This window comes from Lutra lutra, chromosome 17 (assembly GCF_902655055.1).
Source record: "Lutra lutra chromosome 17, mLutLut1.2, whole genome shotgun sequence".
Taxonomy (NCBI): Eukaryota; Metazoa; Chordata; class Mammalia; order Carnivora; family Mustelidae; genus Lutra; species Lutra lutra.
The window spans coordinates 52,120,021-52,139,889 of record NC_062294.1 but is presented as its reverse complement, the minus strand read 5'-3'; the positions used below and the strand labels follow the sequence as shown (position 1 = coordinate 52,139,889).

Genomic DNA, 19,869 nt, shown 5'->3' with positions numbered 1-19,869 from the left:
CATTACCAGAGAAACAAATAGTTGTGAATATTTGTATCCATCCATAAAAGCTTTTGTGACATTAAAAGACCTCACCACAGTCTTCTCAGCAAATGATGCTGGGGAAACTGCATGTCAGCACGCCAAAGAATGAAGTTGGATCCTTACCTAACGCCGGATGCAAAAATTAACTCTCATTAAATCTGCGACCTAAACGTAAAGACCCAAACTATAAAGCTCATAGAAGACAACATGGCAGGGCTGGGGGTGGGGGTGGGGTGTCATGACATTGGATTTGGCAATGATTTCCTGGATATTACAACAAAAATACAGGCAGCAAGGGTAATAATAGAAGAATGGGGCTGTAACCAAATGGACAACCTTTGTTCATCAAAGGAGACAGTCAACAGAGTCAACCCATGGGATAAAAGAAAATATTTGCAAATCATATATGTGATTAGGGATTAGTGCGTATCTCTACAGCTTTCTATGATGTCCACTCATATTGATGGGTCTGCTGATTCCAATGCTAATCTCTTCCAGAAACACCCTCACGGACACACCCAGACATCATGTTTTGCCGTCTCTCGGTATCCCTTCCGTCAGGTCAAGTTGACCTATAGAACTAACCATGACAGCTCCTCAAAAGATTATAAAAATGGGGTTACTATATGATCGAGCAATACAATGCTGAGTGTATCCCCCAAAGAAGGAAACCATGGTTTTTGAAGAGCTATTTGTGCATATGTGTTCATTGCAGCCTTTCCCCCAATGGCCAAAAGGTGAAAGCAGCCCAGATGTCCATGGATGGGTACACAGGAAACGAAAATGTGGTTTGTCAGTACAGTGGATACTAGGTAACCTTGAAGGGTATGTTGATACATTGTACACCACTTTGGATGAACTTTGGAAACATTGTGCAGGGTGAAGTAAGACATTCACACACAGAGAAATACTCTATGATTCCACTAACTTATCTGAAGTAGTAAAATTCATAGAAGCAGGAAGCAGATGGTGGTGGTGGGGAGCTAGAGGAAGGAGGGAGTGGGGAGTTGTTCAATGGGTACAGAGGTTGAATTTTACAGGATGAAAAAAGTTCTGGAAACTGGCTGCCCCATGACATGAGTCATTCAAGACTGCTAAACTGTAGGGGCGCCTGGGTGGCTCATTGGGTTAAGTCTCTGCCTTTGGCTCAGGTCATGATCTCAGGGTTCTGGGATCGAGCCCCACATCGGGGGTGAGGGGGGGGGTCTCTACTCAGCAGGGAACCTGCTTCCTCCTCTCTCTTCTGCCTGCCTCTCTGCCTACTTGTGATCTCTCTCTGTGTCAAATTAAAAAAAAAAAATCTAAAAAAAAAGACTGCTAAACTGTAGACTTAAAAATGGTTAAGTCCATGATTGTTATGTTGTGTATATTTGATCACAATTAAAAAAGATTTCAAAGAACCGTTTTTTTTTTTTTTTCCTATCAGCTTTATAATCTGACCTTACTGCAGGGTGGGGCACCTGGGGGGGCTCTGGCAGTGGAGCCTTCCACTCTTGATTGCTGAGTTGGGAGTTTGAGCCCCACATTGGGTACAGAGACAACTTAAAAAGAAAATCTTTTTTTTTTTTTTTTAAGATTTTATGTATTTACTTGACAGAGAGAGAGAGATCACAAGCAGGCAGAGAGGCAGGCAGAGAGAGTGGGGGGAGCAGGCTTCCCACTGAGCAGAGAGCCCAATGCGGGGCTTGATTCCAGAATCCTGGGATCATGACCTGAGCCAAGGGCAGAGGCTTAACCCACTGAGCCACCCAGGCGCCCCTAAAAATAAAATCTTAAAAAAAAAATTTTATTGCAGGGTGGGAAGGGGTGGGACGGGGTGGGACAATGTCCTCACTGGCTTACCAGCTATGTGCCTAGTTCCCTCCTGTGTTTTGTGACTTTGCATGATGAGCTCACTCAAGCCTTCCTCTGTTCAATCTGAGTTGGGTGATGTCTCTCTAGAGAAGCTTTCTCTTTGCTTTGGCGGGAGACCTAGGGACATCACCAGCCCAACCGCTACACCATTGATTTCTCAGCTTGTCAGTGCCTCAACCACCCAGCTTGATTTCCAGCCCATTCCACATGAGACTGGTTGGGTGGTCACTCAGCGTTCAGTGGAGGGGGCACCTGGGTGGCTCAGTGGGTTAAAGCCTCTGCCTTCAGCTCATGATCCCAGGGTCCTGGGATCGAGCCCCACATCAGGCTCTCCGCTCAGCAGGGAGCCTGCTTCCCCCTCTGCCTCTCTGCCTACCTGTGCTCTCTGTCAAATAAATAAAGAAAATCTTAAAAAAAAAAAAATCCAGGGAAGGAACTACTTTAAAAAAAAAAAAAGATTTTATTTATTCATTTGACAGACAGAGATCACAAGTAGGCAGAGAGGCAGGCAGAGAGAGAGGAGGAAGCAGGCCCCCTAGTGAGCAGAGAGCCCGATGTGGAGCTCGATCCCAGGACCCTGGGATCATGACCTGAGCCGAAGGCAGAGGCTTTAACCCACTGAGCCACCCAGGCGCCCCTCAAATTACTAAATTAATTAATACTTGGGCTCTGGATGGCGGGGAAATGATTCTCTACTAATTTTTTAAATTTAATCAATTGATTAGTTAGTTTTAATTAATTAATTAAATAAATTTTAAAATTCAGTAGAGAATCATTTCTCTGCCATCCAGAGCCCAAGCAGAAATAGGAAAAGCTCCTGGAGGTCCTCCTAGAGCCACTGGGTGATTATTTTGGGGGGGGGGTGATTATTTTTTATTTTAATTTTGTCCATTTACTTATTTGTTTGTTTGAGGAAATCTTTACACCCAGCGTGGAGCTGGAACTCATGACCCTGAGATCGAGAGTCACGTGCTCTTCCAACTGAGCCAGCCGGGCACCCTGAGACTTCATTTTTACTGTGGTGAGAGACACATAGCAAGACACCTGCCATTTTAACTGTTCATACGTGCACAGATCGGTGGCGTTAAGAGCATTCACGCTGAGGTCCACTGTGACCGCCATCTGTTCCCCCAGAACTTTTTCTTTCTTTCTTTTAAACTTTAATTATTTGAGAGCGAGAGAGAGAGGGTGAGAGAGAGAACGAACACGTGGAGGGGCAGAGGAAGAGGGAGAGGGCGACTCCCTGATGAGTGGAGAGCCTGACATGGGACTCGATCCCAGGACCCAGGGACCAGGACCCGAGCTGAAGGGAGGCGCCCAACCACTGAGACACCCAGGCAGGACTCCTCCTCCAGAACTTTTTCACTTCCCAAACTGAGACTCTGTGCCCATCCAGTGGGCAACTCCACACCATCCTCTTTCCCCCAGCTCGTGGCCTTTGGCATAAATGGCTTCAGGCTTCCTCTGCCATGCAGCCTGTGTCCCAATGTTCTTCCTTTTTAAGGCTGAGTAATGTTTCATTGGAGGTAGGTCAGTGGGATTTCCTTTTATTTCAAGATTATTTATTATTTGAGAAAGAACGAGCATGAGCAAGGGGAGGGGCAGAGGGAGAAGCAGGCTCCCCTCCAAGCAGGGAGCCCAAAGCGGGGCTCGATCCCAGGACCCTGGGATCATGACCTGAGCCGAAGGCAGAGGCTTAACCCATTGAGCCACCCAGGCCCCTCCATTGGTGGGATTTTTATTAAACATCAGGCTTTCACTGAAATTCTGGCCATGGAGCTTCCTCTTCATAGACATCCCTGTCACAGTGTCTGAAGGTTCCAGAAAGCTCCTTCCTGCTCAGCTGGCATTCCACTCTGATTTCACGGTTTCCTGTGTTGGCCCTTTCCCTCCCTTTCTCTTACCTTTCCTGTCATCTTCTGTCCTTTTCTTCCTTTTCTTTCCTCCCTCCCTGCTTCCTTCCTTCCCTCCCTCCTTCTTTCCTTCTTTTTCTTCTTTCTTCTTCTCCTCCTTCTCCCTCTCCCTCTCCTTCTCCTTCTTCATCATCGTCTTCTTTTGTGAGGGAGGAGATCTGGAAATTTCTGTCTTCTCATAGGCTCTCCATACATTTAGAAGGATGTTTGGAAAGAGGTGAGATGACAATGGGGTCACAGCTTGGATTCCCCCCCACCCCGCCCCCACAGGGGTAGCTTTTACCTGATATAATTTTGAACGTACAGAAAAGTTCCCAGACTCGTGCAAAGAATTTCACAGATGCTTTACCAGGCTCCAGGTCTTGCTGTCCCCACCCTCCCTTTTGTCTTATCATCCCATTGTTCTCTCTCTGTATTATTATATATTTACATTTCCAGAGGCATATGAGAAAACACCGGAGGTACCACGCTCCTTTGTCCCTAAATACAGCGGTGTGTATTTGCTAAGAACAAGGACATTCTTTTTAAGAACCACAATGCAATGATCCAAGTCAGGAAACTTCACGTGGATCAATTACTATTATCTAATGCACAGAACTCACTCAAATTTCATAAAGCGTCTTACAACCAGGATATCACCTGATTGCTCAAAGGACTGCCTCTGGAGTCCATTAGTATGACTTTCCTCCCTCTTCCTCTTTCTGCACCTTGACCTTTTGGAAGAGTCAAGGCCAGTTCTTGGGCAGAAGGTCTCCTGACTGGAGAATGTTTGATGTCTCCTCATGATTAGATTCAGGCTGGGTGGCATGGTTTCTTAATCTTCCATGGGGCTTGAACTCACAACCCTGAGATCCAAGACCTGAGGTGAGATTAAGAGTCTAATGTTTTGGGTGCCTGGGGGGCTCAGTCAGTGAAGTGTCTGCCTTTGGCTCAGGTCATGATCCCAGGGTCCTGGGATGGAGCCCCGCATCAGGCTCCCTGCTCAGCGGGGAGTCTGCTTCTCCCTCATCTCCACCCCCCCAGCCCCACTTGTGCTCTCTCTTTCTCTCTCGTGCGCTCTCTCAAATAAATAAATAAATAAATAAATAAATCTTTAAAAAAAAAGAGTCTACAGCTTAACTGACTGAGCCATCCAGGTGCCCCCAGAATCTCTCATTTGGAAGGACAAAGCTCCATGCTTTAAAAAATAGTATTATTAAGTGTGTAAACCTGATGATTCACAGACCTGTACCCCTGCGGCAAATAATACACTATATGTTAACAAAAAAATTAATTTTTTAAAAAGGAAAAAAAATGGTATTATTGAAATATAGTTGACATAAACATTGTATAAATTCAAGGCACATAGCCTGTTCATTTGATACATTTACATACTGTAATATGATTGTCATTATAGCAATAATGGACACTTCTATCGGGTTACATAATTATCCTTTCTTTTTAGAAAGGATAGCTCTAGTCTAGTAGCTCTAGTCTTGTGAAAACTGGAACTCTGGGAGTAAAGGAGAGAAAAGCTTCAGATACTAGTGGGAGAGGAAACTGACCTGTCTACACAATTTTGGAGAGCTTGATGTACTGAGAGGTTATATATATGTATCTTTTCCTTTTTTAAAATATTTTATTTTTGGGCACCTGGGTGGCTCAGTGGGTTAAGCCTCTGCCTTTGGCTCAGGTCATGATCTCAGGGTCCTGGGACCAAGTCTGCATAGGGCTCTCTGCTCAGCAGGGAGCCTGCTTCCTCCTCTCTCTCTGCCTGCCTCTCCACCCACTTGTGATCTCTGTCTGTCAAATAAATAAAATCTTAAAAAAAAAAAAAGATTTTATTTTTAAGTAATATCTATGCCTAACATGGGGCTCAAAACTACAAACATTAAGCATCACATGCTCTTCCTACTGAGCCAGCCAGGCACCCCAACAAGAGGGGTTTTATTTTTACTTACTTATTTTAAAGATTTTATGTATTTGGGAGAGACAGTGTGAATGAGAGAGCACATGAGCAGGGGCAGAGGGAGAGGAAGAAGCAGACTCCCCACTGAGCAGGAAGCCAGACGTGGGTCTCTATCCCATGACCCCAGGACCACGATCAGAAACAACGGCAAACGTTTCACTGACTGAGCCCCCCAGGTGCCCCAAGAGAGGTTACGTTTTTATTTTTTATTTATTTATTTTTAAAGATTTTATTTATTTATTTGACAGACAGAGATCACAAGTAGGCAGAGAGGCAGGCGGGGGGAGGGGAGGCAGGCCCCCATCGCCGAGCAGAGAGCCAGATACGGGGCTTGATCCCAGGACCCCGAGATCATGACCCGAGCTGAAGGCAGAGGCTTTAACCCACTGAGCCACCCAGGTGCCCTGAGAGGTTACGTTTTTAAATATTGTCTGGAAAGAGCAAGGAGTGAACTTTGAGAATGCTGAGCCCAGGAGAGCTATCCTGGCGCACACCCCTCTTGTATGTATTTACGCGTGAGCAAGACCAGATGAGAGTAGGAAACTGCCGAGGTAGGTACTGAGTTCAATAGCATTCCCTGGAAATTCGTGTTCCTCTGAAACCCGTGAACAAGGCCTTATTTGGAAATAGGGTCTTTGTAGACATAATCAGATTAAGATGAGGTCATCCTGGGTTGGACTAGGTCCTACATCTGATGTGACTGGGGTCCTCGTAAGAGGGCGATTTATTTACTTATTTTTAAAGATTTTATTTATTTATTTATTTGACAGAGAGAGAGAGAGAGAGAGATCACAAGTAGGCATAGAGGCAGGCAGAGAGAGGGGGGAAGCAGGCTCCCCGCTGAGCAGAGATCCCAATGCGGGGCTCGATCCCAGGACCCTGGGACCATGACCCGAGCCGAAGGCAGAGGCTTAAACCACTGAGCCACCCAGGCACCCCAAGAGGGCGATTTAGACGCAGACACACACAGACACTTGGGGGAAAAGACCATATGGAGACGGAGATTGGGGTGATAGGTTTCTAAGCCAAGGGACGCCAAGGATTGCCAGCAGACCACCAGAAGCTGGGAAGAAGCAAAGAAGTCTTCTTCCCAAGAGACTTGGGAGAGAGGCTGTCCCTGCCAACACCTTGATTTCAGACTTCTACGCCCCAGAACTGTGAGGGAGCACATCTCTGGTGTTTTAAATCACTCAGTTTGTGGTACTTCGTATGGCGGCCCCTGGGGAAAATCATACGCTCCCCTTTCCACCCTCCTGCCGGTTGGCGGCAACCACTAAACTGATTTCCGTGTCTAGGAGTTTGCCTAGTCCTCAGAATTTTTTGATCCAAGAGGTCTGGGGTCAGGAACATGCATTTCTAGCAAGTTCCAGGCAGTGCTGATGCTGTTGTCCTTTCTACAGCATCTCAAGCGTAGAGCACCTGCCAAGAGCTGACAAAGGGCACCCCCAGGCCCTAGAGCTGAACCAATAAGTTTACCTACTGGGATCTCTTCCCAGGCTGGCTCCCCAGGTTGCTGCCAATTTCAAGGGCGAGGCCCCGCTGTCCTTTTCGTGCACTTTGCAACTCCCCACTGAGCACACTTTGCACCCCACCCCGTGGAAGCTGCCGGTGAGTTTTGTGTCATCTCGGCTCCTGCTTCCAGTGACAACACTCTCCCCCACCTGAGCCAGCCTCTGCCATCAGAGCAGAAAACCACCCTTCCACAAGACACAGACTTTCATCTCCTCCGGGCACTGGCTCCTTCCCATGAGCTAGCTGCCGGGACCCGCACTGATATCCCCCCACTTTTCCACGAAGATGTTCCTCTCATTGGAACAGGGGAATTAAAATGAGGGGTCCAAGACCACAAGTTCCAAGGGCCTGCGGTAGTCGGTCAGACACCCGGGACCTAAAGGGCACTGACCATGAGCCCCGGGAAGGGGTCATCTGTATCTCTGTCCTCCTGTCTTCCTAACTGGGAAATAACCCTAGGAGCAATGTGGAAATCTAGATGGTGGGGAGGGAGGGAGAACAGGAAACTCCCTGGGACTGGGGTCTGTGACAGTCGTTAAGTTCCGGAGTCCCTAAGCACCTGGATGGAAGCATTTAGATCCTCAAGTGTTCTCCTGAGGACCAGGACTCCCAGTCTCCAGAGTCTGCCCTCAGACCGGCGTTCCACATTCCTCTTCCCCTGTTCTCCTGGGACCCAGGTGTCCAGATATCCAGCTCTCTGATCCCTCAGGACTCAAGAGTCCCATCTCACACCAATTATGTATGGCCCTAGGATCCAAGAGCATTTGCCTGGGCCCTGAGGACCCAGATGTCATCCCATTCCTTATGCTAAGTGAATCCTGAAAACTACATCTCCCATGAGGCTGTAGGTCTGCGGTGTCATTGTTTAAATGCTCCCTGTTATTGAGGTACCTCAAAAAAATAGTTCCACACCACAAGCAAGAAGTTGGGGGTGGGTTGGGGAGGGGGTGGGAGGTTGACAAGTCTTCTCCTGTCAATGGGCAGAGATAGTCCAGAGTCCCTGGGGACACCAAAGCAGAGCAGAAAACTGAGGCCCAGAGGGCAACTGGGACCTTCCCACAGCTTCCTGACAATGGGGGCAGGGGTGCTTGGGGTGGATGGGAGACGGGGAAGCAGATCCCATATCCTCCCTCAAACACTCACACAGGCTCACTCGGATCCTCCTCTCAGATTCTTTATTATCCCAAGTAAGAAAAATTAAAAAATAAATAAGATAAATAATCCAATAAATAAAGAGGAGACCCCGTAATAAATAGCCCGCGGCTTCAGGAAGCGTAGCTGGGACTTCGACCCTGCGAAGGCCTCACCATGCTCAGGGGGTCTGAGGAGCCCACGTCGGGAGGCTCGCGGGCGGGGATTCCGGGGGGCTCTGGGGCGGCCGGAAGCAGACCTGGCAGGGGCAGGAAGCGGGCAGGTCCCCGGGGCGCCAGGTCCCGGTATGGGGAGTCGTGGGGGGGCAGGCGCAGTGGGAGGCCCAGGGTCTCAGAGTGGTAGATGTTGTACCCATCTTCCAGAAGCACTTCCCGGAAGCTGCAGGCTACGGGGTCGAAGTGGAACTGCGGGAACAAGAAGAGAGATCAGAGACATGGGATCCCTTCCCATCTTCCTGCTGCAGGACCCAGGCATCCGGGCGGGCGCCCTCCTCCCTCGGACCTGGGTGTCTGGGGGCCCCCAGCTCTCTCTTCTTTCTGACCACAGAGTGCTCCCCTCCAACAGGATACAGGAGTCCAGACACTCCTAGAGAGCTGGGGGAGCCCCTCCTCCCTCAGATCCAGAGTCCAGGTCCCCAGACACAAACAACAGAAGCAGGCTCCTCCTTCCTCTCTGGGCAGTCCACCTCCTGACCCCACTTCCCAGGGAGGATTATTCCAGCCCAGGGAGCAGTCGAGGCTCTCTTGAGTCCAGACAGCAGCATCTGGCTTCCTCCCAGGGGTCACGGTCACTTTACAGGCCATGGGTCCTCGGAGGGACCCTGTGCCCAGCAGGAACGGGACATGTAAGAGGACCATGTGGCCACCAGGGGTTCTGAGTCACAAGACTCAGCCTCTCAGGCCACTCTGTCATTCACAGGCCTCGTGACTCGCAGCTGGCGTGTCCCTGTGTAAGCCTCAGTTTCCTCTCCTTGTAAACATGGACAAGGTCAGCTCCCACAGGTAGGGGGGCTGGCGTGGTGCAGGCCCGTGGAGAGCACAGGACCAAGCCTGGCCCAGGCCACAGGTGCCAGACGTGGTACCCCAGATGGGTGTAGATGACAGGAGGGAGGGTGGAGCACAAGGGGGGGCACCCTGGAAACTCACCGATCCGTACAGTGTCCCATCCGGGCTCTGGCACAGGAACCTGGATGTTTTCACTCCCAAGATCTGAATGACCCCTGGCTTCAGGGCTTTCAGCTCCAAGAGACCTGAGGGGGAGAAAGTGGTCAGGGACTCAGAGGGCCTCTGCCCAGGCCCCTCTCTCTTGGACCTGGGAGTCCAGGCCTCCAGCCCCTCCTCCCGAAGACCACCCCTGGTCTATATACTCACTTTCGGGGCTCTGGCGGGCAGTCCCCGCCACCGTGCCATCAGCCCTGATCTCTAGGTGGGCCTCCGTCTCCTGAGTGTCATCTGTGTAGAGGTACAGCTGTCGAACTTGGTCTCCAAATTGGAGGAGGGGGCTGGAGTCAGGGATAGGGGGTGCCTGGCAGCATTCCAGCAAAAGGACGGCCAGCACAGGGACCCACAGCCCCAGGTGCTCAGACCTGGCCTCCTTCCAGCCCATCAATGGCTCACGTCCTCAGGCGAGATCTGCGGTCTGGGGTCTGACAAGCGAGTGGAATGGTAGATTCTGTTCCAGATCCTGGCCGTCTGGGAGAGCAGAGTCACGGATCCCTGTTTAGCCTGATCACCTGGGTCCTCTCGCACGTGGATTCCCAGCTGAACCGAACACCCAGGTCTTCTAGAAGGGATGCAGACGCTCCAAAATTTATATCCAGACAGACCCGCCCCATCACCTTCCCCACACCTGACCCATGATATTTGACCCACTTGGCAGGAGTCAGGATTCCACGGTGGCCAGATCAGGCTGAACGGATGATGCAATCCGGGGGGGTCCTTCCAGGTGGGGGCTTGGACTTCCCAGTCTGAGGAATTAGGGGGAGAGGGGTCGGAAGAACTGGGACCTGGGTGACAGGGGCTGGGGGGACGGGGCCCCTGGAATCTCAGGGAGGGGAGGGCTGGGGGGCAGGGGGCTGGAAATCTGCTTCCCTGACTGACAGACGCAGACTACGTCCCATAACTAGAATTTCTGCACGCCACCTGAATTTCTAGGTTTCTGGGGGTCACACGCTGATGTTCCTCGATCATCAGAGAGGCCGCGAATGCCACGTGACCAAAGCGTCCCCTGCAGGGACAGAGGCATCCTGACCTCAACGTCACCAACCCCAGCCCAGACGCTCCTCCTGCACCAAAGGTCCCAGTCTCTCTCTCTCTCCTCCCTGATGCAATCCTGGTGTTTCTTTCACCAGAGAAGCTATCCCCAGGCCCAGAAGGGAGCTCTCAAAATAGCTTGGGGCAGGGGGAGGGTGAGAATCTCTGACTCAGCGTTGGTGGCCCAGCCAGGCTCTGGAGGGGGAACTGAGAGGCAGGAGCCCAAAGGGAACGAGGGGGTGGGCAGTTTCCTGGAAACCAAAGGTACAGAGACTGGCCACCTGGGTCTAAGCGAGGAGGGCACTGGGGGCCTGAACTTCTCCAGCTAAAGAGGGGAGGGGGCTGGGGTTGGAAGTCCAGGGTCTGAGGAGGGAGAGGCCTGGGGGCCACACTCCTGGGTCTGGAGACATTTATGGCCAAGTCTCTGGACAGTGAAGTCAAATCCCTATTGAATGTTCACGCTCCCCTGCTGCGGCCGCCCAGGGTGGGGCTGGGTAGGGCCACTTGACCATGGGAACAGTTTCAGGTGTGCAGCAGAGCAAAGCCTTTGAATCCCAACCTGGGACTGTGGGAGGATAAACTGGCTTCCACTCCTGCCTGCCAGCTCCTTCCCGGCTCGGGAGAGGCTGCCACCAGGAGGGGCCCGTCTAGAAAGGAGCTGTCGGCACCAGACCATCCACTCCCCCCGGAGGAGAGGCTGGGGCCCCCGGCTCTGGCATCTGGAGGTGTGCGGTGTGGACATGGGCGATCAGCGGCGCCTGGTGTGCGTGGGGACACCCACGGGCTGGAGGCTCCCGTGTCTGGGACCCTGACAGCTGGAGGAGGTTTTCCATCCGCTCCAGGAGCAGCCCCTCGAACTGGTTCCTCACTCCCACAGGGAGGACGAGGCAGACGGAGGGCAAAGGATCTTACTCCCCGCCTGGGCCTGGTGTCCGGGGAGTGGCCGGGCTCCGAGCATCCAGGTACCCCGGGCAGGCTGTGAGCCCGCGCGCCAGAGAAGGGGGAGAAGTCCATGGACCCGAACACCTGGGTCCAGCATCGCGTTCAGCGCTAGAAGTCCACGTCCACGGAAGGATGCCGCTGCTGGGGGCCAGGTAGGCGGGCCCTGGAAAGCCCTGTGGCTGGCCGAGGCCGGAGAGGAAGGGGCTGGGCTCAGGTCCCCGGGTCTGGGGAGGGCAGGGGGCGGAGGCTCCCACCCCAGCCTGGGGCTCCAGGACGGGGGCGGGGCTCTGCCAAGGACCTACCTGCCTGGCCCTGGAGGGGCGGAGGCTGCGAGCCTCGGAACCGCGCCCATCTCCTTCCTCTCCTCCCCGAGCCCTTGGAGCCAGTCGGGGGAAGCGGCATGGAGGGGAGGGCTGCCGAGCCTTGGGACCTGGAGTTCGAGATTCCGGGGGCGGCCGGATGTGGACTGCACTTGCGGACGGCTCGCTGCAGTCTCTCCAAGCCGTCTGCGGATCTGCCATCCACCAGAAGCTCAGGTGAGTGGGCCTAGCAGAAGCCTGGCACCTAGGAACCTGGGCCTTCGGACCCGGGAGGCGCACCCCCAACCTCTAGCCCCTTAGGATCCGGGGAGTCTCCACCCCGCCTGCAACTCCTGCTTCTTTAGGAACCAAGATCCCTTCCTCCAGTCTGGGCCTCCAGACTAATCCTGTTCTGCTTGGCTTGTGTCTTCCTGTCACCTCCATAGTGGAGGCTGCCCACCTCCTCCCCTTCTCCCCAGCCCCGGGTACACCGGAGAAAAGAGTTGGTGGAACAATGCCCAACTTCAGTGGGCCTCCGGGGCCCCAGGGGAGCCAGATCCCAAGATGCAGAGATGACACGCTGGGTCCTAGACCGTTGCTCTCTTGGAAAGCACCATTTCCCATCCCCGTCCCCTGAAATTCCAAGACCCCGCTTCTCCTCCCTCAGATCCAGGACCCCGATCCCCCTTCCCCCGGACCCAGGAGTCTGAATCCTTAGTATCCTCCTTCCGACCGGCCTCTGCTCCTTGACATATGTCCTTGGGCCCCTTGAGCCACTGCTAACTCATCTCTCCTCCCGTTCAGCCATGTGGGCCCCCAGCCGCCGGCAGCTCTGTCTGACCTTCCTGCTAGTCTGTGTTCTTTCAGCCGTCTTCTTCCTCCACATCCACCAAGACCTCTTTCACAGTGGCCTGGACCTGACTGCCCTGTGTCCGGCCCGCCACCTGCTGACACCCCCTGTGGCCATCTTCTGCCTGTCGGGCACGCCGATGGGGCCCAACGCCTCCTTTCCCTGTCTCAAGCCCCCTGCCTCGCTCTCAGGAATATGGACCATCTACCCAGATGGCCGCTTCGGTAACCAGATGGGGCAGTACGCCACGCTGCTGGCCCTGGCCCAGCTCAACGGTCGCCAGGCGTTCATCCTGCCTGCCATGCACGCCGCGCTTGCCCCCGTGTTCCGCATCAGCCTGCCCGTGCTCGCCGCTGAGGTGGACAGCCGCACGCCGTGGCGGGAGCTACAGCTGCACGATTGGATGTCGGAGGACTACGCACACTTGAAGGACGCCTTCCTGAAGCTTACGGGCTTCCCCTGCTCCTGGACCTTCTTCCACCATCTCCGCGCCCAGATCCTCCGGGAGTTCACCTTGCACGACCACCTACGGCAGGAGGCCCAGGGTCTCCTGAGCCAGCTCCGCTTGGGCCGCGCGGGGGACCGCCCTCGCACCTTCGTGGGGGTCCACGTGCGCCGTGGAGACTACCTGCAAGTCATGCCCCAGCGCTGGAAGGGGGTTGTGGGCGATCGCGCCTACCTCCAGCAGGCTATGGACTGGTTCCGGGCCCGGCACGAAGCCCCCGTCTTTGTGGTTGTCAGCAATGGCATGGCCTGGTGTCGGGAGAACATCGACACCTCCCGTGGGGACGTGATCTTTGCTGGCGATGGGCAGGAGGGCTCGCCGGGGAAGGACTTTGCGCTGCTCACGCAGTGTAACCACACCATCATGACCATTGGGACCTTCGGTTTCTGGGCCGCCTACCTGGCTGGTGGAGACACGGTCTACCTGGCCAACTTCACCCTGCCTGACTCCAACTTCCTGAAGATCTTTAAGCCAGAGGCTGCCTTCCTGCCCGAGTGGGTGGGCATTAATGCTGACTTGTCTGCACTCCAGTCGCTGGCGGGGCTGTGAGCATCAGGGAGACTTTCTGGAATCGCTGATCAGTCTTGGGGTGGCATTTACCTGGCAGCTTCTGGGGAAACCTACTGGAGCCCCACAGCCAGTGCCCCCCCCACCCCATTTCTAGAGCAGTTCTAGCTGGCTAGACTTTGAGAGAAAGGAGGGCTCTCTGTAGCTGTCTGGACATTTTAGAATCAGCAGAAGATCTTTTCCTGTGGGTTGGCAATGCCCAGAGAGGCTCGTATCAGTTCTAGAAGGCAGCGCCTACCTGTTCATTCCAGCCCATATCCAGAGTACTTTCTGGAGGGCTGCACCCAAGCCCAGGCAACTCCCCTTTCGAATGTTGCCCCTGGTCTTCTTAAGAAGAGAGGTCCAGTCCCCAGGATTGAGGGAATTTGTGGGTGTCCTAGAGCAAGCACCCACCAACTCCCGTTCTGTGTTTCTGGAGTCATTCTAGAGAGCCCCAGTTCGAGTACCTGTGGAGAATCCTGCAGGGATCTTCCAGAGGGGTGGGGTTCTGGAATTCCAGGAGAATCTCAGGAAGGTACAATCCAAATCTTAACGCCTCAACCACTGCTGGGAATATGGGTAGAAGACAGATTATGTGTAGCTGAGAGCCGACCCGAAATCTGTCTGACCTCTCAGCCCCTGAAAAGAAAGACCAAGACTCTTTTTTGAGCAGATGGATGAAAACGTGGGAGGTGGCGGGAGGGGGACAGCTTCAGAAGTGTACCCAGTTCTGGAGCGAAGTTTTTCAGAAATGTGGGAACACTCTTCATTTTTCTTTAAGCTCAAAAACTGCCAAAGACAAGCACCCCACAAGGCGGGTCTGAGTTGAGGTGGCCCCTCCCAATTACGCAAGTTTCCTCCTCTGCCTCCCCTCCCCCTGCCCCCTCATCCCCCCTACCACCACTGGGCTGGGGGTGTGCGGGTTGGGGGGGGTGAAGGGGTGAGGGGTGGGGAGGGGTGATGGAATCCATTTTCTGGAATTCAGCCAGCATGAATGTTTCCTTCTGCCTTGCAGAAAGCGCCTGGCATTGTGCCCCTTGCCAACCCTGGTGTGCCCCTTGCCAACCCTGGTCTGCCCCTGATATCACAGAACCACTAAATCTGGCTTCAGGTTTGAAACAAATGGAGGGTGTGCAGACCCTCAGCAGTTCTCAGACCCAGGCTGTCCTCAGACCCAGGCAGAAAGGAATGCAGGGTCTGGCCAAGGAGGATGGGATTCTGGACTCAGATTCCAGGAACCCCTTGAGGCTTTTGGAAGGGGGTGAAGGTGGCCTGCTAGCTTTATTACAGACAACTCTGATCACATCTCCTGTCCACCCAGAAGAACGCAGACCCCTTTTTCAGTCTTCCTAAGGGAGTTTTGAGGGATCATTCCCGATTCGGCTGCCACAGGTGGGGGAGAGGGAGGTATGAATTAAAAGTCCACATCGCTAACACCTGTCCCTGCAGTGTTTTGGACTCGTGTGTGTGTGTGTGTGTGTGTGTGTGTGTGTGTGTGTGTAGGAGGAAAGTTTCAGAACTGCCAGGGACTCATTCACATCTAGGGGTATTGTCCTGCTCAAATCTGGCCATCTCTTGTTCTCAGAATTGTGTGAGTCACGGTGCCTGTTTTTCTGGTGGCCTGTTTCAATGATGCAGAAAAGGAGACACCTTCCAGGACCCATAGAACCCCAGTTCCTCAGTATTAGCCCTAGGCCTCTTTCCTCTGGAACCTGGGCATCAAGCCCCAGGGGGCAGGGAGAGAAAATGTAGGAGGAAGCGAGTGAAGTGTGTAACTCGGGAACTACATTTCCCATAGAGCCATCGGACTGGCCAGGGAGAGACCCCAGGGCCTCCTGGGAGTCGTAGTCCTAGGGCTAGAAAGGGCCCCTTTCTTCATCTTCCTGGCTCCACGCCAGGTTTGCAAAAGGCCGAGTGCACCTAGCGGGAAGCCTGGGTCCGGGGGCCCAGGGAGGGGAGGAAGCTGAAAGCCAGAAGTCCTTTCCTCGGTTTTAGAAGCCGGAGGGAACAAGATACTTTCCTTTCGGTAGACGCTGGGAAAATTCTAGTTTGAAAAGGCGGCCGCCTCTGTGATATCATGGAACGATAGGCGGAGTCTCCCTTTATTGCGGTCCTCTCAGACTCAGCGTTGGGCTTGTGGGCGGGGCCGAGAAAACTCCCTAGGAGTATCTTTTGGGGAGTTGGGGCCCCATGTGGGAAGCTAGAAAGGGGAAGCTGTGGAAATTCCTCGTAGACCGGGGCGAACCGTGACCGTGACTCCTGTCAAAAAGCTCTCCAAATCACGGGACCGACCTCACCCTCGCTCCCAAACAAAATCCTTAATTTTAGGGGTGGGAAAATAGCAGAGTGGAAGGACGTGGCCTGCTCATCCTGCCTAAAAGCCCTCAGCCTGGATTCGGCTCTTCAGCGGATCCTTGTATTTGAGGACACAGCATTCAAGGTCAAGGTCGGGCAGCGGCTGTTTAGGGCTCATCGGGTCTCCGGACTCCTCGGTTTCCTAACCAAGAAGTGTGCGCCCTGCAAATTAAGGGTCTTAGTCTCGGGGAAGGGTATCTTCCCTCTTAGCGTGAAAGTGTGGGGTAAAAAGACCCTCCCCGGGGTTCGGCGCGGCCGGAGCGCTCCGGTCGCAATGGGTCCGCGACTTCCCTTCCTGGTGGCGGCGCTGGCCGGCTGCCTGCTTCCTGCCCGGGCCTGTCTCATGTGTGCTACAAAGGTCGTGGAGGCGCTAGACTCCTTGGAGAAGACCTACCTGCCTGACCACCTGCCGGCCGAGCGCCACGGAGACTTTATGAAAAGGGTGAAAGAAGCCGTGCTGGATTTCAAGAACCTGCCAATTCAGGAGGATTCCTATATGGGGGTTGTCGGTGAGGGCAGGGAAGAGCGTAGAAATCCTGAGTCCTGGGAAAGGAGGGGTCTGTGGCTAGGATAGCGGGGTGCCGGACCGGGGGCGGGGCGGGGGGAGAGGGTTTAGTGGGAAGGGAAGGCAGGGCTGGAGGCAGAGCCTACTGGGCTCGGGAATGGAGAAGGTTGGAATGCAGATTCTGGGCCTTGCCCAGGGCTGGCAAATACTGTGTTTCCCACTTCAGCCTCCACTTTGGTGCTTAAAAATAAAAAAACAACTACATAAAAAAAACTACAACTCCCAGAAGGCAATGGGCAGACAAGCCCTTTACCAGTCTTATCCTTGCCCAGTAGCCTCATGGGTATTGTAGTTTCTGACACTAGGTGACCCAATGAGGCAGTACGGCTTGGAATCTGGACTTCTATCTCCCCCTCCCCGCATCCCCGCCTCCCACCCCTCCAGATGAGCCCACACTGGAAAACGCATCATGGAGTTTTCTGAAGGATTTGAAACGTATCACAGACAGTAACGTAGAAGGTAAATACACAGAGGGGCCAGGGGAGGGGCTCCAGAATCTTTCGGAGAAATGATAGTTGGTGACAACTGGTCTGGTAGTGGCTCTGTGAGCCAAACTGCCCAGGTTCAAATTCCGGCTCTGTCATCTCCTAGCCGCATGGCCTTGAGTGAGGGCCTGTGTCACCCTGCTCCTTCCCAGGTGAGCTTTTCGTGAAGGAGATGTTTTGGATGTTACGCCTGCAGAAAGATATCTTTGCCCGCTTTGCAGCTCAGTTCCAAAAAGAGGGTGAGGGAAGACGCGAGTCCCTCAGGGACCACAGCCCCTTTTTCAACAGTCCCAGAGTCCCTGTCCCCAGCCCCCCACCCCCCCCCCCCCGCCTCCCCGCTTCTCTAAGTCCCGCCCCTCGGCTCTCCCAACTCCATCCTCCCTCGGACCCAGGGATCCAGGCACCTGGGTCCTTCCTCCCTCAAACACGAGAGTTCAAACCCCAACCCATTGCCTCCTCTCATCTCCTTTAACTTAGCAATCTGATAATCATTTTTTTTTTTCTTTCTTTCTTCTGAGGCAGTTTTTTGTCCCAACCAATGCGGTGAGTCCGAATTTGGGAGCTGGTCCTTATCCCTCATGGTCGCTCCGGTAATACCCAGCCGTTCTCCTCCCTCTTTGGGTCTCGATGTTTCTCCCTTCTCCACGTCTGAGAGGTTCCACAGTCCTTTCGCACTGCGGGCTTACTGGAGAGCCCGTCATATTGTATTTGCACTCTTTACCGAGCCTGGTCCCATCCCTCTTCCAGCGGGGCTGCCTTCTACCCCCTCCCCTTGGGCCGACCTCCCCTGGATTGGGCACCTGACCCCGCCCCAGCCCTTGGCCCTGCCCTCTCCTTTTAGCCTCGTCCCTCAGGGCGAATACAGCGTTGATCCCGCCCCTGCAGGTGTGATGTTGCAGAGTCTGATCTGGTGCAATTCCTGCGAGAGGCAGGTTCACGCCTGTCGAAAGAGCTCTAATTGCGGGGGTGAGAGAGCTGGGGCCGGCAGGAGGGGGGCGGTGCAAAAGGGGCGGAGCCAGAGGAGAACCTGAATCTAGAGAGGGCGGAGCCTGGAGCCGGCCGACGGGAGAAGGCGGGGCCGAGACCAAGCGGGAGAGAGTTGAAGGGCGCCGAACTTGGAAGAAGCATCGCACTGTAACCCCCTATCCCCAGAGCGCGTAGTCCTCGTCCACGAAAAGGAAGATATGATCCTGAACTGTGAGCTCAACTGGCATCGACTCTCTCAAGGCCTGACCAATTACAGCTTTTTCAGGGTGGGGCCCTCTAAATCCTGTAATCCTTGATCCCCAAGTCCATCAGACTTGTGTGAGCCCCTTGATCCCTGTATCCACAGGTTTGCACCCACAATCCCTATGACCCATGACCTACCTACCAGGTTTGGTTTCTACTGATCCCTGAGGACCCCATGTCCCGACCAGTATACCCGGGACTCCCATCTCCCCCGCTGAGGCCCCATGATGATCTCACCCTTGTACAACCCCAAACCCTGAATTCCCCAGGCCTCTGTGACCCCTTGAGCTTGGGTCTAGGTTTGGGGGCAAAATTCTGAGACCTTGCTGTCCGAGGGGAAAGATCCCATCCTGACCAAGACCGCGGTGACCGCAGAGGACGCAGGCGTCTACCGCTGCCGTTTGGGCACCGTCCGGTCCATCCCAGCCACGGTCCTCTTCTTTCGAGTCACAGGTTAGTGCTGGGCTGTTGACAGCAGTGTGGGACTCAAGGTCCCGGCGGGGAAAGCGGTCAGCCTCAGGGGCGTGGTCTGGGCCGCATTCCCTTCCGGCAGGGGTGTGGTTTCAGGTCACGAGGGTGTGGCTTCGTGCCCCGGGTGTGGCCCTCCCACCACTGTGTTCGGGCACTTAGGGGCTGGATTCCTTCCTGCAAGGCGTGGGTCCTGGGGCTGGCTGGAGTGGAGCAGGCTTGCGTTGGCTCGGGCGGGACCTTCGTGCCCTCCCAGGACGTCTTCCCTCTCCTCTGTCAGTGTTGCCCGAAAGGATCAGTGAAGAGCTACCGTCAAGCCAGGCTGGGGAGGCCGCAGGTCCGGGGGATTCGGGTAGCCTCCAGAGGCCCCCAGCCGGCCAGCCTACATCGACACAGTGTCCGAAGTCCGAGAACATGCTGAGAGGCCGTCTGATCGGACTGCTGATCTGGGGCTTTGTGGTGCTGATAATCGGCTTTGCGACCGCGTGAGCCGCCCACTGAAGAAGGCAGGGCTTGGAGCAAGGGGCGGGATTTCCAACTTCCTAACGCCGGAGGGGGTCTGGGAGCTAGGGAAATACTGGGAGCTGTATTTCCGTTGGGGATGGGTCTTAGAAAACAGGGTGGGGCTTATCTAGGTGGGCTAAGCTTGGATCACTGCTAGAATTAGATCAAATATAGGGAGGCTGGGAGGGGTGTCCCTCACTCAGGACCTAATCTGGTTCTGCTGTTTGCGACCCCCACCCCCAGGATACTTTGCTTTCGGCCTGAGAGGGTGATCAATTGCATCAAGGACTGTTTGAGCACCATGAAGGAGTCTGCCACGCCACCACAGATTTCAAAGGAAAAAGCCACATCATCAAGTCACAAATAAAGATTTGTCTGATTGTCTCAATATCTGACTCATTCCTCCGGTCTGATCCTAACTTTTGGTTTCCCCAGAGGTCTGGGTCTGGGGATGGTCTCCTGTCT

At 54.1% G+C, this 19,869-nt stretch overlaps 3 protein-coding genes across 6 annotated transcripts; 2 read left to right on the top strand and 1 right to left on the bottom strand.

Moving 5' to 3' along the window:
* Positions 1-8,473: 8,473 nt before the first annotated feature.
* Positions 8,474-10,033, bottom strand: FGF21 (fibroblast growth factor 21). The gene is made up of 3 exons (XM_047710614.1): positions 9,774-10,033; positions 9,549-9,652; positions 8,474-8,807 (listed from the first exon to the last, which is right to left on the bottom strand). The coding sequence occupies exons 1-3, from the start codon at positions 10,006-10,008 to the stop codon at positions 8,517-8,519; spliced, it is 630 nt and encodes a 209-aa protein (XP_047566570.1). The 5' UTR covers positions 10,009-10,033; the 3' UTR covers positions 8,474-8,516.
* Positions 10,034-11,213: 1,180 nt separating this feature from the next.
* On the top strand, positions 11,214-15,239 carry FUT1 (fucosyltransferase 1 (H blood group)). The gene is made up of 4 exons (XM_047710606.1): positions 11,214-11,380; positions 11,498-11,749; positions 11,971-12,133; positions 12,701-15,239. Exons 3-4 carry the CDS (start codon positions 11,998-12,000, stop codon positions 13,798-13,800), a joined length of 1,236 nt encoding a protein of 411 aa, XP_047566562.1. The 5' UTR covers positions 11,214-11,380; positions 11,498-11,749; positions 11,971-11,997; the 3' UTR covers positions 13,801-15,239.
* A 546-nt stretch (positions 15,240-15,785) lies between these two features.
* On the top strand, positions 15,786-19,792 carry IZUMO1 (izumo sperm-oocyte fusion 1). Of its 4 annotated transcripts, XM_047710609.1 has the most exons (9): positions 15,847-16,661; positions 17,102-17,176; positions 17,355-17,441; positions 17,725-17,745; positions 18,088-18,168; positions 18,355-18,455; positions 18,732-18,885; positions 19,181-19,385; positions 19,648-19,792. In XM_047710609.1, the coding sequence occupies exons 1-9, from the start codon at positions 16,427-16,429 to the stop codon at positions 19,769-19,771; spliced, it is 1,083 nt and encodes a 360-aa protein (XP_047566565.1). In that variant the 5' UTR covers positions 15,847-16,426; the 3' UTR covers positions 19,772-19,792. The 4 variants fall into 4 exon arrangements, with proteins under 4 accessions (XP_047566566.1, XP_047566563.1, XP_047566564.1 ...); XM_047710607.1 differs by having other exon boundaries at positions 15,828-16,661; positions 17,725-18,168; XM_047710608.1 differs by having other exon boundaries at positions 15,834-16,661; positions 17,725-18,168; positions 19,181-19,406.
* The last annotated feature ends 77 nt before the right edge of the window (positions 19,793-19,869 follow it).

Coding starts and splice junctions, on each gene's coding strand:
- FGF21 (XM_047710614.1), bottom strand. CDS start 10,008: ATGGGCTGGAAGGAGGCCAGGTCTGAGCACCTGGGGCTGTGGGTCCCT. Junction 9,653..9,773: donor TGCCCGCCAGAGCCCCGAAA/GTGAGTATATAG, acceptor TCTCCCCCTCAG/GTCTCTTGGAGCTGAAAGCC. Junction 8,808..9,548: donor ATGGGACACTGTACGGATCG/GTGAGTTTCCAG, acceptor TTGTTCCCGCAG/TTCCACTTCGACCCCGTAGC.
- IZUMO1 (XM_047710607.1), top strand. CDS start 16,427: ATGGGTCCGCGACTTCCCTTCCTGGTGGCGGCGCTGGCCGGCTGCCTG. Junction 17,442..17,724: donor AGCTCAGTTCCAAAAAGAGG/GTGAGGGAAGAC, acceptor CTTCTGAGGCAG/TTTTTTGTCCCAACCAATGC. Junction 18,456..18,731: donor CCAATTACAGCTTTTTCAGG/GTGGGGCCCTCT, acceptor GCTTGGGTCTAG/GTTTGGGGGCAAAATTCTGA.
- FUT1 (XM_047710606.1), top strand. CDS start 11,998: ATGGAGGGGAGGGCTGCCGAGCCTTGGGACCTGGAGTTCGAGATTCCG. Junction 12,134..12,700: donor GCCATCCACCAGAAGCTCAG/GTGAGTGGGCCT, acceptor CCTCCCGTTCAG/CCATGTGGGCCCCCAGCCGC.